Below are 15,551 nucleotides of genomic sequence, written 5' to 3'. Positions count from 1 at the left end.
TCGCACCCGGAACAGTGTTCGGTGTCTGTCAGTGTCATTCTGTTTACTTGTGTAGAAGAAAATGAAATAAAGCCGCTGCGGTGTCAGGTTCTCCTAGTGCAACAGCGCCACCCAGTGACTCGCCGTGCATTCAAGACGTCCCAGGATTTGCTGTTCCACGTCCTGCTGCATCTTCAGTGTATCTGCAGCCCAGCTTTTCACAGAATAGAAACTATTATATGTAAATATCTATGCACCGAAACACTCATGAAAATATTCAAAAGCATTGTATCTGTTTACCTATTCATTCATAATTAATATAGATATGTAGCTCAAAGGACAGCCAGAACCGTGAACACCAAGAATCCAACCGCGAGCTCGTAGCGCCCCCCGCCCCGCGACGCGCACCGATCCGCAGCGCCCACTTCCGGCGGAGTTCAGGTCCGACCGGATGCCTGAGCCCCGAGAAAGGTTCCGCCTGGAGCCCGAGCCGCTCCAGTCTTTTGAGCCGCAACGGCCTCCGGCGTGACCGTTACCGGAAGTAGGCGGAAGGGGCGGGGCTCCCGGGCCGGCGGCGGGTTTAAACTGCAACAGCGGTCAGCGCCTTGGGGGTGGCTTCGCCCGTGGCTGCTCGTCGGGCTCGTGTCTCCCGAGCGGTGAGCGCGGGCGGGAGGCGGGGAGGCGGTGGGCGGCCCGGCATCAGCGACAGTGAGGGGCGCAGGGGTCGGACGCCGCGTTATAACCGGGGCTCGAGGGGGAGGCCCGTGGCCCGAGCGGGGTCCGCGCGTGGTCCTCCGCCTGCAGGAGCCGCCTCGGTCCAGCGAAGTGTCCGTCACGGGTCCTCCCGGCCGGTGCTGCGGACGCGGGCAGGGTTGGGGTTCCGGCCGCCCCGCCTCCGCGGTGGGGTCTCGGAGCCCCGAGTGGGAGGCAGAGTAGGGGCCCGAGTGGGAGCCCGAGTGGGGGCGGAGCTGGAGGCCCAGTCCCGGGACCTTCCCGCCGGCAGCGGTGGTTCCTGCCTGCTGTTCCGGGCGCGGCGGTGCAGAGTGGGCGTTCCCTTCGTTTGCGGAGCTGAGCTGGTTCCGCTGGGCTCTGGGCCCCGCTTCCCGGGGAGGGGGGTCCTCGGTAGGAAAACAGGAGTGGCCGTGGGAGCGGCTCCTGCCGGGCCCGGGAGGAGGGAGCAGGAGGCCCGGATGCAGGCGGCTGTCTGACCTCCGCCCGTGAGCATCGGCGCACCCAGCGCCTGAGCAGGAGCCCCCACACCGCCAGGTGGGCGGACACTGGGCGAAGGGCTTCTGTGTTGCTTTCTTCAAGTTGCCCCAGGTGGTTTCCTCTCCCTCCTCGCACCTTACCCCTGTCATGCGGGAGGTGGAGGGCAGAGGGCAGCGTCGCTGTTGTTACACACGATTCTGCGGATGGTGTTGCCTATATCTTGCTTTGAGGATTAATTCTCAGGATCGACGTTGTGCCCCCAATTTAAGAAGGAAAACATGGTTCCCCATCTCTTCAACCAAATGAAAGGGAGCCGCGTGGGGAACTAGAGAGGCTGCTTCCTTCAGCGCAGCCGTGACCGGAGCTGCAGGCGGTTGTGAGACTGGCTCCCTGCCCGGGTGCCCGACGGTTGTGAGACTGGCTCCCTGCCCGGGTGCCCGATGGCTGCGGACGCCCGGTGCGTGGACGCCCGGTGCGTGGACGCCCGGTGCGCATCAGCTCGGCTCCTGGTTCCCGCACAGCGGCTTCCCGAGGGGAGAGCTGCTGTCCTGTCCTTCTCTGACCTGCTCTTCTTCCTCCAGACCCGCCGGAGACTCCCAGGATGGAGACCTTGTCTTTCCCCAGATACAATGTAGCTGAGATTGTGACTCACGTTCGAAACAAAATCCTAACCGGGGCTGATGGTAAAAACCTCTCCAAGAGTGATCTGTACCCCAATCCGAAGGTGAGGCGGACTGTCTGCAGGTGGGTGGGCGCAGTGAGGGCGGACTAAACGCTGGGTCCCTGGGGTGTGGAGAAGGGCCTGTGCCCAGTACTTGGTGCAGCCAGTCGTTTTAAAATAACAAGTTTACATGTGGGGTGACGACTCCATTCCGCCAGGAATTCAGTCCTTTAATATGGTCCTTTTCTTCCTGTTGCGTTTTCTGTTGCGGGAGTGGTGCTCTGAGGGTGTCCTCTGGTTCCCAGGCTCAGGGCTTGCGGGGAAACGGCCCTGGGAGCTCACAGCTAACCTTCCTGCATTGTGTCCCCAGGAAATGTGACTTGTTCCTTAGACCTGTAGTTGTTAAATGCGGAAATGAACTGTCTGTGTGACCAGTGAATCCCAGTCTCCTTGGTTTGCTGGCTGTGAAGTGATAGCACAGGAGGGCCTGGTTCATGGTGCGGAGCACAGCTTTCTGGTCTCGTGCCCTTTAATTCTTTAAAAGGAAAGGGAGGCTCCCAGGATAAACGAAGCTGCATGGGGATAGGACAGGCTCTGCGGGCCAGCATTTGGGAACTGCTACTCCAGGAGACGACGCTTTAAACATCCCTGGCCCACCCTATTACATTCAGACCCTGCCGCAGTGTTCTCCTAACTCTGGGACGTGGGTGGGAACGGCGTGCAGGTTCCTGCCTCGAATGTGCTGGCGGGAGGGTCAGCCTGGGTTCCGCAAGCCACGGGCGGAAGGGCAGCCGGAGGGCCGCCCTGGGGTCGGCGGGCCTCCCTGGGTGACCTTCTCCTTTTTGAAGCAAAACACCCCAGTGCAGCCCACCTGTTTGGGAAGACTGGCCCCTCTTCCCTAGTGGGGGGGGGGGGTTGCTGGGGTTGGATTTGGATCGACTTGCTCTCATTGTGTCTGTGAGTATAGGCAGCCCATCTTATCACCCCCTTACTACTTAGGAGAAGTGGTAAGTATATAAGGCATTTTCAAATTTGGGAAAATTAACTATTTAAAGGGAAATGTTTCAAGTGAAAAAGAGAAATTTTTCAGTCTTTTAAAAAAAATTTATCTTGATTGTTGAAAGTATTAGATGTCCCCATTTCCCCCGCATTGACCCCTTCTGGCCCCCCCCCCCCCCCCCCCCCCGCCCCAGAGTCAGTCTTGTCCTTTGCACGCGGTGACTGTGTGGGGTGGTGAGGACGGTGGTGACCCAGCACTAACAGGTGTTTCTCCGCAGCCCGAGGTCCTGCACATGATCTACCTGAGGGCCCTGCAGATCGTGTACGGCACGCGCCTGGAGCACTTCTACATGGTGGGTCGGTGGCCTTTCTGCTCACGTCCCACCCTCGCGGGCTCAGGTTCAGGACAGGAAGTTCTTCACTTGATTTGTAACAAAATGAAAGGCTTGTATGAAATGTCACTTAGAAAGGCATCTCAGGCCTAAGGATGGTTTGTATTGACAGCTTTAGTCAGACAGAAACCAGTGGAGACCCAGGGCCTCAGGTGTGCAGGTTCCCAGGCAGGCGCTCAGAGACGTGTTCTCAGGACGGAGCCGCGTCGGGAGAAAGTACACCCTGCGGGGAAAGCAGCTGAGGGGGCAGCTGAGCTCTTAGCACATTAGGGATTTCTAGCAGGAGATGTGTCTCTCATCCGAGCGCCGTCTGAAGGTGCACATGATCCAGCATCACAGCACTTTGTGTAAAATCTAAGGCTTTGCCACTGAAACCTCGCTGAGCCTTCGCTCTGTGTCTGACACAGGCCCGCGCTCTGCCCTGGGCTTGTTCTGCGGGTAAGAGAGCGCGTGTAAAAGCCAGCGTAGTCGTGCTGCTACGTAGAAACTGGAACCAGCGCCCTTCCTTCCTCCTGCGTTCAGAACCGCTCTTGCACACCCTCTGAACCTAGTTGTTAATATTAACCACAGCTCTAGGATCGGTATCATTTGTGGTTGTTTTTCTTTAGTGAGAAGTTAATATAATTTGATCTCACTCTGTGGTTGAGGTTCTTGAAGACTTTTCTCGTTTCGTCAGGTTAATGTGTAACTTAGATTTTTCTGGTTTTCCCCTTCAGATGCCGGTGAACTCGGACGTCATGTACCCGCATTTGATGGAAGGCTTCTTACCCGTCAGCAACCTGTTTATTCACCTGTGAGGAGAGCTGTTTTATTTGCTTAGTCTAACCCTATCCACGTTACATAAAGCTTTCTGAATGACATGATTTTCTTTGGGGAGGAATGTCTGCCCTCTTGCTCTCCACTCCATCCCATATATATTCTAAACCAGGGGTCCTCAAACTACGGCCCGCGGGCCACATGCAAATACAAATATTGTATTTGTTCCCGTTTTGTTTTTTTACTTCAAAATAAGATATGTGCAGTGTGCATAGGAATTTGTTCATAGTTTTTTTTTAAACTATAGTCCGGCCCTCCAACGGTCTGAGGGACAGTGAACTGGCCCCCTGTTTAAAAAGTTTGAGGACCCCTGTTCTAAATTGTAGACTTTCAGTGAGCATGACTCACTGCCTCCACCTGTGCACTTTGAATCGCAGTTTTAAGGGGGTGTGAACACAAAATTGTTGGAGGCCGTTGTGTTCTTAAGAGTCCTAGTACCTCCACGAGTGTGCGTTGTTTCTGTGGATCTACCACTGTGCCTGGGCACGGGCACTCACGTGATGTACAGAAAAGGCGATTTCAGTGCCACAGTGGATGTCTGATGTGGTCCTTTGACGTTCAGAATATATCTAGAAATCTCGTTGAAAAGAAGCTGTTTCTGTCCCGGGCTTGTGTGTGATCGACGGTACACTGTTCAGTGTTTTCTCCACTGCGTCTTCCAGGAACTCGTTTCTGCCCATCTGCCGGGTGAACGACTTCGAGACGGCCGACATTCTGTACCCAAGTGAGTGAGAGTCTCAACACTTTCCCAGAATAAACGTGAAGCCCAAAGGAAGGAGGATCCCATTCAGAAGGATGCTTCTTTTTATATCCTAATATTGGAATGCTGTCCTTGCAGAGCCACAGAAAGCTCTTTTTCTGAGTAGTTGTTCTTAATTCCTTACATTTGAGAATGTTCTGTATATTGAGAGTATGAATACAAGTAATAGGCAAGCTGTGATGTGGCATAGTGGGCTCCGTTTTATCAGATGTAAATGTACAAGTACTGTTTACTAGGGAGAAATGTCTTTCAGTAAAACACGAATAGTCACGCTGTTGTACCAGAAGGTGCGCTTGTCCTGACTTCCTGTGCCCTCACCTCTGCCTCTGATGCTCACACACCCAGGGGCTCCTGGAGCAAGAGGTCTGGTGTGCTGCTCACAACTTGTTTTGTCCTCTTTGACTCTCTGGTTTTTGTTTTGTTGATTGACATGTAATTGACACTATATAAAAGTTCGCCAATTGTAAGTGCATAATTGAAATCTATGGGAAGGTTTCAGATTAAGAATTCAGTCTTTTTTTAAAAATATATTTTATTGATTTTTTACAGAGAGGAAGGGAGAGGGATAGAGAGTTAGAAACATCGATGAGAGAGAAACATCGATCAGCTGCCTCCTGCACACCCCCTACTGGGGATGTGCCCGCAACCAAGGTACATGCCCTTGACTGGAATCGAACCTGGGACTCTTCAGTCCACAGGCCGACGCTCTAGCCACTGAGCCAAACTGGTCAGGGCAAGAATTCAGTCTCTTTAATAAATAAAGGGCTCCTCTGCTGGTCTCCATTCTCCAGGGACTCCTTCTTCCACTTAGGTTGGCAAGGTAGGGACATAGCATTGCTCCTGTCTTCCCGCATCATTTCATTTGTCTCTGGAGTCTTGGGACTCGAGCAGTTTCTCTCTCCACTCTTACTTCTCCCTGGCCCCTCTGACTAGAGGGGTTTCCATTTTGTTGGTCTTTTCAAAGAAAAAGCTTTTCATTTCATTGATTTTTCTGTTTTCCGTTTTATGGGCTTTTGTGCTGAGCATTATTCCTTTCCATGCTTGCGTTGGGTTTGCTCTTTCCCCCCTGCCCCCTGGTGTTTATTTTTTTAAGGTAGAAACTGAGGCCGTTGTTTGAGACGTTTCTTCTTTTCTAATAAAGGTGTTTAGTGCCATACATTCCCCCTTAGCCCCGCTTCAGCTGCACCCACAAATGGATGAGAGGGGTTTTCTTCCGTGCGTGTGCGTTAATGTGTGTGCACAGGTGCCCGTGTGCATTTTGGATTTTAAGTTTAAACTCGTCTTCAGCTTCCGGGTCAAGGCCAGGCCCCTCCTGAGGTTCATGCTGCTTCTGGAAGTTCTTCCATGGTTATCGTTGTCTAAAGCCACTTTCTATCTTCACTCCTAATTTTAATGGTTCTAGAGACACACACAGAGTTTACTTCCACTAAAACCCGTGGGCAGTGGCCACAGTTAGACTTCTCAGAGGAGTTGATTGTCTCAGAAATGACAAGGAAGAGGTGCCAGTACGCTTGTCATCTCTGCATTGGTGGGAGTTTCCCTTAATCCAGTGATGGCGAACCTATGACACGCGTGTCAGAGGTGACACGCGAACTCATTTTTTTGGTTGATTTTTCTTTGTTAAATGGCATTTAAATATATAAAATAAATATCAAAAATATGCATCTTTGTTTTACTATGGTTGCAAATATCAAAAAATTTCTATATGTGACACGGCACCAGAGTTAAGTTAGGATTTTTCAAAATGCTGACACGCCGAGCTCAAAAGGTTCGCCATCACTGCTCTAATCCATCCTTTCACTGGGATGTGTGCAGCCTGGCCGAGGTCCCACATCCTGCAGGGCTCCCAGCTCCAGGGCCCTGTGGCCGGTGGGGCCAGGGCATCGTCAGCTGTTCTATGTGAAGGTCAGTGATCCCGACCCCTTGCTTGTCAGCCTGGACGAACCCGCTGCTTCTGCCGCCGGCTGCTTCTCCTGCCGCAGGTCTCGGCATTTATCAGTGCGCCTCTCGGGGATCTGTCTGTGTCCCCTCCCGCCCCCTCAGATTTGCTTTCGTCCTTGGATACACTTGTAGTTCTATCAAGTGTGGAGAGTGTTGGGCTGTTTTAGGAAGGTCCCTCTGCCACTCCTCTTTGTGGGGCTCCCCTTACTCGTTCGTTGTGCTGTTTGGGGGTGTCCCTCAGCGCACGGTGCTCTGTTCACGCTCGACTCTGGCTTTTCCCGCTGCCTTCCTTTCACTGGTCCTTGCCTCTGTAGGTCTGCTGTTAATCCTGCTGAGTGGACTTTTCATTTCACATATTCTAGTTGTAAATCGTAGAAGTTTGATTCAGGTCTTTTTAAAACGATTTTTTCTTTTTCTCCTTATACTGCTGGCGCTTCCCTCTCCCGTGAACAGATGGAGTGGAAGGCGGGCAGTGGAGTTTAGTGTGGAGAGGCCAGTTTCAATTCTGGTTGCCTCGGTCTCTCCAACTCTAACTCCTCCTTCATGGCTCAGCAGCAGCTGTGCGTCTGTGCTCCTCCCTGGGCGCAGCCTGGACACTGGGTGGCACGGGCTGGCACGTGGACAGGGCTCCCCGCCGCGGTGTTCCCCGGGGCTGCTGTCCTCGGCTGCTGCAGCCCGTTGTGTCTGGCTTTGTGATGGGTTAAGTGGGAGAGGAAAGCTGGTTCTGCCTTTTCTCGTGGCCAGAAGTGGTTCGCCTTGGACACTTTTTTGAGTTGTTAACGCAGAGATCACCTGATGTTTAAGTTAGGGCAGACGGTGCGCCTTGGCCGGTTCCAGCACACCAGCGCTGTTCTGTGTCCTGCGAGCAGAGTGCACGTGGGAGAGGGTAGTTTCCACTTTTATATTGTTTCAAAGATTTATTTAAGGAGTCTTGCTTTCTATTTTAGAAGCCAAACGGACCAGTCGGTTTTTGAGTGGGATCATCAACTTCATCCACTTCAGGGAAGCATGCCGGGACACGTACATGGAGTTTCTCTGGCAATATGTAAGACTGAAAAGGATTCTGTAGCATCAGACCAGTAGCATCGTTATAAACTAGTGATCTGTTGTGACTCGGCTGTCGCGCATGACCGAGTGCTGTAGCGCCGAGCGCGCTGTGTGTGTGAGGGGCAGGCCTAGCGACGGGAGCACCTCAGGGAGGCTGCATTGGCTATTCGGTGACGGACGTTAGGGAGCGGCTGGGCTTGTTTACTCCTGTGGCTGAGGCTGCTCTTCCTGTTTTAGGAAATGGCAGGGAGGAGAGTCGTGATGAGTCCCGGGTCCCTGTTGAGGTTAGCCGTGCCTTAAATCACCGAGGCTTGGAATTGGTGCTTGCTCCTCAGTGACGGCCTGACTGATGCTGCTTGTTTATCATGCTGGCCCCGCACCGCATGGTCGCCTTCCGTCCAATAAATCCCTGTCCCAGATGCGCACATCCTAGCAGTTCCGAGGGTTTGGAAGGCTGTTCCCTTCTGTCCGCAGCTGTGGGCACAGCCCCCGAGTCAGGCACTGAGACTCAGCTCCAGCCACACTGAGCACAGACCACACCACGCTCGTACCTCCTGAGCATCACACGCTCCCCAAGCCGACACGTGTGTGTGCCAACACGCGCATACACCGTGGCTTGGCTCATTTCTTCTCAATTCTGAGGCACAGCTCAGACATCTGTCATTTCTACAAAGGCCCCTGTGACGCTCCCCTGGCCACCACCCAAGTGGCTGCTGCCCCTGTGGTTAGCACTAGAACAAGCTGGGTTGTGGCTTATACTCAGCACTGACTCTTCAGGGCGACCGAGCTACTGGCGTCCAGGCACTGTCGTCTCAGGTGCTGTGCCCGGCGCTGCACCAACACTTCTGTGTGAGGAAGCACAGAAATCCCTGATGCGCTGTCCCAGCGCCTGGTGCCGTCTCACATGCTTGTTTCTGACGGTGAAAGGGGTAGCGAGTGTTTGCGCCTGCCCTGGCAGGTGATGTGTGAGCATGCTGCTGATTATGTTGGAAGCTAATGTGAAGTTACTAAACTTGCTTTAATAGAAATCTTCTGTGGACAAAATGCAGCAGCTAAATGTGGCTCACCAGGAGGCGTTAATGAAGTTGGAGAAACTGGAGTAAGTAGCAGATTTACAAATAAAATAATTGCCACTTCAAGCAGGCACGGTAGATTGTAAGTAGCGTTTGACAGCCTTACAGTGGATCTCGTCTCTTATCTTTCTTACCTAATACACTGTTTTAAGTTGACCTTTTCTTTTTCTCACTCTCAGGGTGTAATACATCTTTTGTTTCTTTCCTGCTGTTAGTGCATTAGCTGGGCACGTGCCAAGTGGTACCTCACTCTCGGAGCTGCCCCGGAAGTGTTTAGCTTGCACGGGAGAGCAGTGGTGCAGTGGCTCCCTGCGGGCCAGTTAGTGGTCAGCGTTCTACTTCAGCAGAGGGGCGTTTTGTTGACTCCAGCCAGACAGGAGGAGAATCGTTCATGAGTTGGGGTTCCTTGGCCTCGTGTGGAACTGACTGACTTTTATCCCTCTAACGTGCTGGGGTCTCAGTGTAGCTACACAGGCCTTCCTGTAAATTGCCTTCAGGGAGCAGTAGCTGAAAAGACAGCACAGGAGGCAGATGTTCAAGTTCACGTGGTGGGTTTAGCGCAGCAGATCAAGCGACAGGGCCAGACCGGGGGAGTATTAGCAGCACATGCAGCAAAGCACGTCTGTGTCCATCACAGCCGCGCGGGGCTCTAACATGCAGAGAACCCGCCCCCGGGGATGGCAGGAGAAGGTGGACCCCGGGGGCATGAGGGGACTGACGGGATGCACGCAGGTGGCTGGAAATGAGAGCTTGTCAGACTCCCTGGCAGTAGGGGACAGAATTAAAGGGACGATTCTAGACCATGTTTCAGAGCCTCACCCTGAGAACCTTCCTGTGGAGGAGACTGGGCAGTGAGGGTCAGTTAGGGAGGCCTGGGAGGGCCAGAGAAGGCGCTGCCGGGCCCAGGGAGCAGCCGCGCGGGCAGGGCAGGGGGCCCCGAGTCCGTATTCTCAGTCAGGGTCAGAGGGTGGGGTGCGCAGACGGTACCCACGGAGATGGTCCCCAAGAAGGAAGACCTGTTGGGGGAAGCGGAGGGGGCGTGTCCTGGAGGCAGCTGGTCCATCTCAGTCAGACCTGAAGGCAGAGGGTGTTCCCAGGGAAGTTCCGGAGGCCGAGCCTTCAGTCTGGCCCGCACAGTCCAGACCGGGCACCACGTGGGGTTAACTGGCGCCGCTCTGCTCAGTTCTGTTCCAGCGGAGGAGCAGGCCGAGTTCCAGCAGCTTTCCGACGAGATCCAGGAGCTGCAGCAGCTGCTGAACCAGGACTTCCGGCAGAAAACGGTGTGTGTCCTGGCAGGCCTTGACTCTGAGAAGAGCGGCTCTGCAGATGGGGGCGGGAGTGCATGGGCAGACACTAGAGTCCCAGCCGTGGGCAAACTATGGCCCGTGGGCCGGATCCGGCCCGTTTGAAATGAATAAAACTAAAAAAAAAAAAGACCGTACCCTTTTATGTAATGATGTTTACTTTGAATTTATATTAGTTCACACAAACACTCCATCCATGCTTTTGTTCCGGCCCTCCGGTCCAGTTTAAGAACCCATTGTGGCCCTCGAGTCAAAAAGTTTGCCCACCCCTGCACTAGACAGACAGAAGCACGGAGGGCTTGCTGCGGTGCCCAGGCTGCCAGTGCAGTTGGGGGACGGCAGCATCGGACCTAGGAAGCCCTAAGGACTCTCCTCTCCGCGAGAGCGGATCACTTTGGCACCACAGCACTGTTTTCCTTCTGTCTGGGCTGCTGAGGCGGCCGTAACGCTGAGCAGCTATTGCATTCAGCTGCTCAGTAAGGGAGCTGTGGGTACTTGTGGCGGGGGCTGGGGTGGGGCCGGATAGTGTGGACCGAGGGCGTGAGGGTACTGGCCTAATGCCCCAGCTCTTTTCTGACCTTAGCTTTATCAGAGCTCCGAGAGGCTCTCTAAACCTGCTCTGAGTCCTTACGAAAGTGTTTGCTTTTTCCTTAGGTGTTGCTGCAAGAGAGAAATGCCCAAAAGAAGTCCGATGTTTTAGAGAGAACCAAGCATCTGGTGAGCACCTTTCACTTGAGCAGCATTGAGGTTGGGGAGCTTGTGTGGAGGAGTGTTTCACTGGGTGTAATATAGTCAAATGTCTCCTGTGTCTTTTCCCTTAAAATGAATAGAATAGAACTTTTCTCATAGCGCCTTCTCAGTGCTGTTACTTTGCTTGGGTCCTGGGAGATCAAAAGTAACTAAGTGGTCACACGCCCACGTTGTTCTGTCAGTTGAGAAACAGCTGAACCGCACAAGGACCATGTGGGTGTGAGCCTGTGTCCTGCTGATGGAGGGATTGGAGCAGGTGGGGCAGGGTTTCCAGGACTCGTGGACACAGGCCGTGCAGGGGGAGGTAGTGACCCTCAGGAGGACCACACTGATCATGGCCCATCACAGGACCTGTGTGACCAGCTTGCAGGGTGCCATTGGACACTGGAGGGCCAGGACACTCAACAGGAGTCTGAGGGACTGAGGGACGAGCTTGGCCTGGGGCCTGGACACGAATGTGAGCCTCAAGGCAGGAAACACTGTGGCCGTCACTAACTTCACCCCCACGGCCACGGGCTTCCTGTTCTTTCCCATTGTCATGGGAAACCTCCAACCTAATGTCATATCTAATATATAAAAGGTTTTCTCCACAGAATGAACTAAAGTTATCAGTGGTTTCTTTGAAAGAAGCACAAGAGAGTTTGAAAACAAAAATTGTGGATTCCCCAGAGAAGGTAAAGAATTATAAAGAAAAAATGAAAGATACAGTCCAGAAGCTTAAAAATTCTAGGGTAAGTGTCCTTTTTATTTTATTTTTACTTTTTTAAATGTTATTTTACATGTTTTTTATTGATTTCAGAGAGGAAAGGGAGAGGAGGAGGAGAAGGAGGAGGAGGAGGAGGAGGAGGAGAGAGAAACATCAGTTATGAGAGAATCATTGATCTGCTGCCTCCTGCACACCCCTACTGGGGATCCAGCCTGAAAGCTGGGCATGTGCCCTGACCGGGAATCAAACCATGACCTCCAGGTTCATAGGTCGATGCTCATCCACTGAGCCACACCAGCCAGGCTCCTTTCTATTTTAATGAGTTTCTGTCTTTTTGGCAACTGTTGTCTAATCATTTGTTAATTATCTGATTTCCTGGTTACCTGTCCATCTCTCCCTCTTAAGCGTTTTGCCCGAATCTCTAATTTGTGGCTCTTCTCAAAGTGGGTTTGGGATAAAGGCATAGAATTTGAAGGCATTTGTGCACTTAGGCAACATGTTTTTTAGGCTTTGCCCTGGGTGACCCTCATGAGACTTAGGTACTTTATTTTAAGGGAGAAAAGTATTAAACAGTTTTATAACCAACTAGAGGCCCAATGCACGAAATTTGTGCAAGAGTAGGCCTTCCTTCCCCCGGCTGCTGGCACTGTCCCTCCGGGCCTTGGGATCCGGGCTTCCCTCCGGCTGCTGGCGGGCACCCAGGAAGTGGGCTTCCCTTGCAGCCCGGTTTCGTCTGGAAGAATGTCCGGAAGGACATCCGGTCTAATTAGCATATTATGCTTTTATTATTATAGACTATATAATAACAGGTTTCAATATGTACTATGAAGAAGCGTAGGGTCTGCATGTCGGGGCAGAAGGTATATGGGAAATCTCTGTGCCTTCCGTTCAATTTTGCTGTGAATGTAAAACTCCAGGAAATAAAATCTGTTTTTGAAAAATCACCACAAAGAGAAACAAACAGAAAATGTATGGGTGCTTTGAAGTAGTCTGATGAGGGAGCCTGCTTTACCCTGTGGAAATTGGGGTGGGGGGAGGAGGGGAATTGAGGTTGACATCTGAAGGACAAACAGGTGATCCTAGTACATTTGCACCAAGCAGCGGGAACAGAATATGCAAAGTTTCCGAGGTCGTAGGTGTGTTCTGGGAACAAAGCATGATGCCTAGAAGGAGAGTGGCCTGAGGCGATGGAAAACTAGGCAGAGATCGAGGCTCAGGGTGCTGGATTTGACCTGAGAGCCAGGGCGCAGCAATGACTGCTTCAGAGTGGAGTGCTGGACGTGGTGGGATTTGTGTTTAAAGACCCTGGGTTCCTGTGGGAAGAGGTGGGTAGGGTGGGACTCAGTAGAAGTGGGTGGACGATTGAGCCTCTTTTATGAGGCAAGTTTTATAAACTATGGGAAGACACTCCTGTTCATCTCTGAGGTGGTTATGCAGGTAATTCCCGAGTATTAAGAATTCCCACACAGGAATAGACAAAGGTCACAGAGCAGGAACGAGAGCCCCGAGAGACCTGCATGTTCTGAGAGAAGAGTGGAGGATTTAGCAAGCAGTTCTCATCCAATGGCTGCTCGTGTGGAAGCAGAGGGAGTCGGGTCTACACCTGCAGCACTTGCAAAAGTACATTTTAACGGGATTAAAATTTAAAAATTCAGCAATTTTAGAAATTTCAAGAGAACACTTATATAATCTTGGTCTGGGATGGATTTTTAAAATTAAGATAGGAAACCCAAAAGCTTTAGAGAACAGTGCAGGAATGGGACATGTCTGTAGAGCAGGTGACAGGTGATGGGTTATGTCCACGACATGCAAGGTGCTGTTAGTACGAAAAAGACCACGGAAAACGAGCAGTTTGCTGATGATAACCCCTGGTTGAGAAGGGGCTGGGGTGGGAGAGAAGCCCTTGTTGTTAGGGTGGTGTGGTCAACAGTGCTCATTTCTGGTTTTAGAAGAGGAACTAGTCTTTTTTAAAAATGAGCTGGAGTAGTCATCTTTACACAAAGGACTAAGATGATAATCGGGGAGGCAGTTGCCCGGGAGGAATCGGTAGTGGGAGTGTTGGCAGAAATGGAGTCTTTTCAGATCATCGGAGAAACCTTGGGAGGTGCTTCGGAGAGAGGGTTGGTGAATGAAGGCAGCTTTCCTCTGCCCACGCCCTGGGCTCCGAGGCGGCATGACCGCGCCGTGCGGCGGTCTGAGTGCGCTCTGCTGCTCCGCGGCAGCATCACTGCCCAGCGAGCACGGACGTCACTGCCGTGTCCCGACGGGGCTCTCACCCGGCTTCTGCGTTTTCTCCCCCAGCAAGAAGTGATGGAGAAGTACGAGGTGTACCGCGACTCGGTGGACGGCCTGCCCTCCTGTCAGCTGGAGGTGCAGCTGTACCAGAAGAAAATACAGGACCTGGCGGAGAACAGGGAGAAGCTGGCCGGTGTCTTAAAGGAGGTTTGTCTGTCCGCCCTGGCGTTGCGGGCGTTGGTGCCTGGGATTTGCTTTCCTCCGGTCCCGTGTCCTGCAGCGCCGCGGGCTGTGTGCTGGGGCAGAGCGCTCCTTGGTCTCTTCAGCCCAGCTCTCCCCAGGGGACGGGATGGTGGCATCACTGACATCGCTTGTTGCTCTGGGTTTCAGAGAAAAGTAGCGGAAGTTTTAAACTCGTGTTCACAGTTGTTGGAAGTGCTCCTGCAGGTGACCTAGTGCCCCCTGGGATCTAGAGACGAAAGTCAGTGACAGTGTCTGCCCTGCAGGCGGGGAGCCAGCACCAGCATTAAGTTCCTCCGGCTGGAAACCTGGAAACTCTTCCCACTTCGCACCCTTCCCATCCTCACCCTGCCTGTCCCCAGGCCACGCCCCTTGCATTTGTGAGGGATTCTTACTGAGGAAGTAGAGGTTAGGGTGTGAGATGGCCCCAGGGATTGGTTCCCCACCGCATTCTCGCCTGTCTGCCCTCGGCAGCCCGCAGAGCAGGGGGAGGTCCCTGCTTCTCTCAGCTCTGGGCCACCCTCCTCCCTGCTCCTCCTTCGCCTCTAGCTTGTCTTGTACGCACCTCTGTTCCAGTTCTGCTGAGAAAGCAGCACGAGAAACCCTGTGGGTGTCACGTGCTCTCTGTCCCTGCCTACTGGTGTCTCCTCCATCTGCATGCTTCTGTGGGTGCAAGGCTGAAACGGTTCCATCTTTCAGATCATGTCTGATTGCAGTTCTTCTAGAAAGAGTCGTTCATTCTGTCTGTAAACCCTACTTGGTTGCATTGACCTAAGTCCTTCTCATGACACAGAACCTGAACCTGGAGGACCAGATTGAGAGCGGGGAGTCTGAACTGAAGAAACTGAAGGCGGAAGAGAATTCCTTGCGCAGACTGATGAATGTGAAGAAGGAAAAACTCGCCACAGCCCAGTTCAAAATCAACAAGAAGCACGAGGACGTCAAGCAGTACAAGCGCACAGTCATTGAGTACGGAGTGGTTCAGGGCAGGGCAGGGCACTGGGAAAACTAAGAGCTTTGCCTGAGATTCCAAAACCTGTACAATTTCAGAAAGGTGTTCCACAGTGAGGGGCGGAACAGATGAGTCAGCTGTGGGTCTTAGGGGGCCGTGTCCAGATTTGGAGATGTTGCTGTACTGGATTTCTTTCCAGGGTCACAGTTCTGTGATTTGCATAACTCTTCAGTGCTCTGCTCTGTCGGCCAGGTGGTCCACCTTCTAGTGCATCTCCTAGTGCATGTACCACCTAGTACAGCTCCTAGTGCACCTCCTAGTCCACCTCCTAGTGCACCTCCTAGTGCACCTCCTAATCTACCTCCTGGTGCACCTCCTAGTGCACCTCCTAGTGCACCTCCTAATCTACCACCTGGTGCACCTCCTAGTCCACCTCCTAGTGCAGCTCCTAGTGAACCTCCTGGTGCACCTCCTAGTGCACCTCCTG

The 15,551-nt window shown here is 52.8% G+C and overlaps 1 protein-coding gene across 1 annotated transcript in view; it reads left to right on the top strand.

Moving 5' to 3' along the window:
* Window positions 1-542: 542 nt before the first annotated feature.
* The window catches only part of NUF2 (NUF2, NDC80 kinetochore complex component), a 17,717-nt gene continuing 2,708 nt past the window's right edge, over window positions 543-15,551 (top strand). The window contains exons 1-12 of the mRNA XM_006103772.3: window positions 543-635; window positions 1,770-1,912; window positions 3,127-3,201; window positions 3,957-4,033; window positions 4,719-4,780; window positions 7,705-7,802; window positions 8,830-8,903; window positions 10,061-10,157; window positions 10,836-10,898; window positions 11,525-11,662; window positions 13,939-14,079; window positions 14,906-15,081. Coding sequence (XP_006103834.1) covers window positions 1,790-1,912; window positions 3,127-3,201; window positions 3,957-4,033; window positions 4,719-4,780; window positions 7,705-7,802; window positions 8,830-8,903; window positions 10,061-10,157; window positions 10,836-10,898; window positions 11,525-11,662; window positions 13,939-14,079; window positions 14,906-15,081 — 1,124 coding nt within the window. The 5' untranslated portion in view covers window positions 543-635; window positions 1,770-1,789. The remainder of the gene's footprint in view (window positions 636-1,769; window positions 1,913-3,126; window positions 3,202-3,956; window positions 4,034-4,718; window positions 4,781-7,704; window positions 7,803-8,829; window positions 8,904-10,060; window positions 10,158-10,835; window positions 10,899-11,524; window positions 11,663-13,938; window positions 14,080-14,905; window positions 15,082-15,551) is intronic.

This window comes from Myotis lucifugus, unplaced genomic scaffold (genome assembly GCF_000147115.1).
Source record: "Myotis lucifugus unplaced genomic scaffold, Myoluc2.0 scaffold_507, whole genome shotgun sequence".
Taxonomy (NCBI): Eukaryota; Metazoa; Chordata; class Mammalia; order Chiroptera; family Vespertilionidae; genus Myotis; species Myotis lucifugus.
The sequence above is the reverse complement of the archived record's forward strand: the minus strand, read 5'-3'. Positions and strand labels throughout refer to the sequence as shown.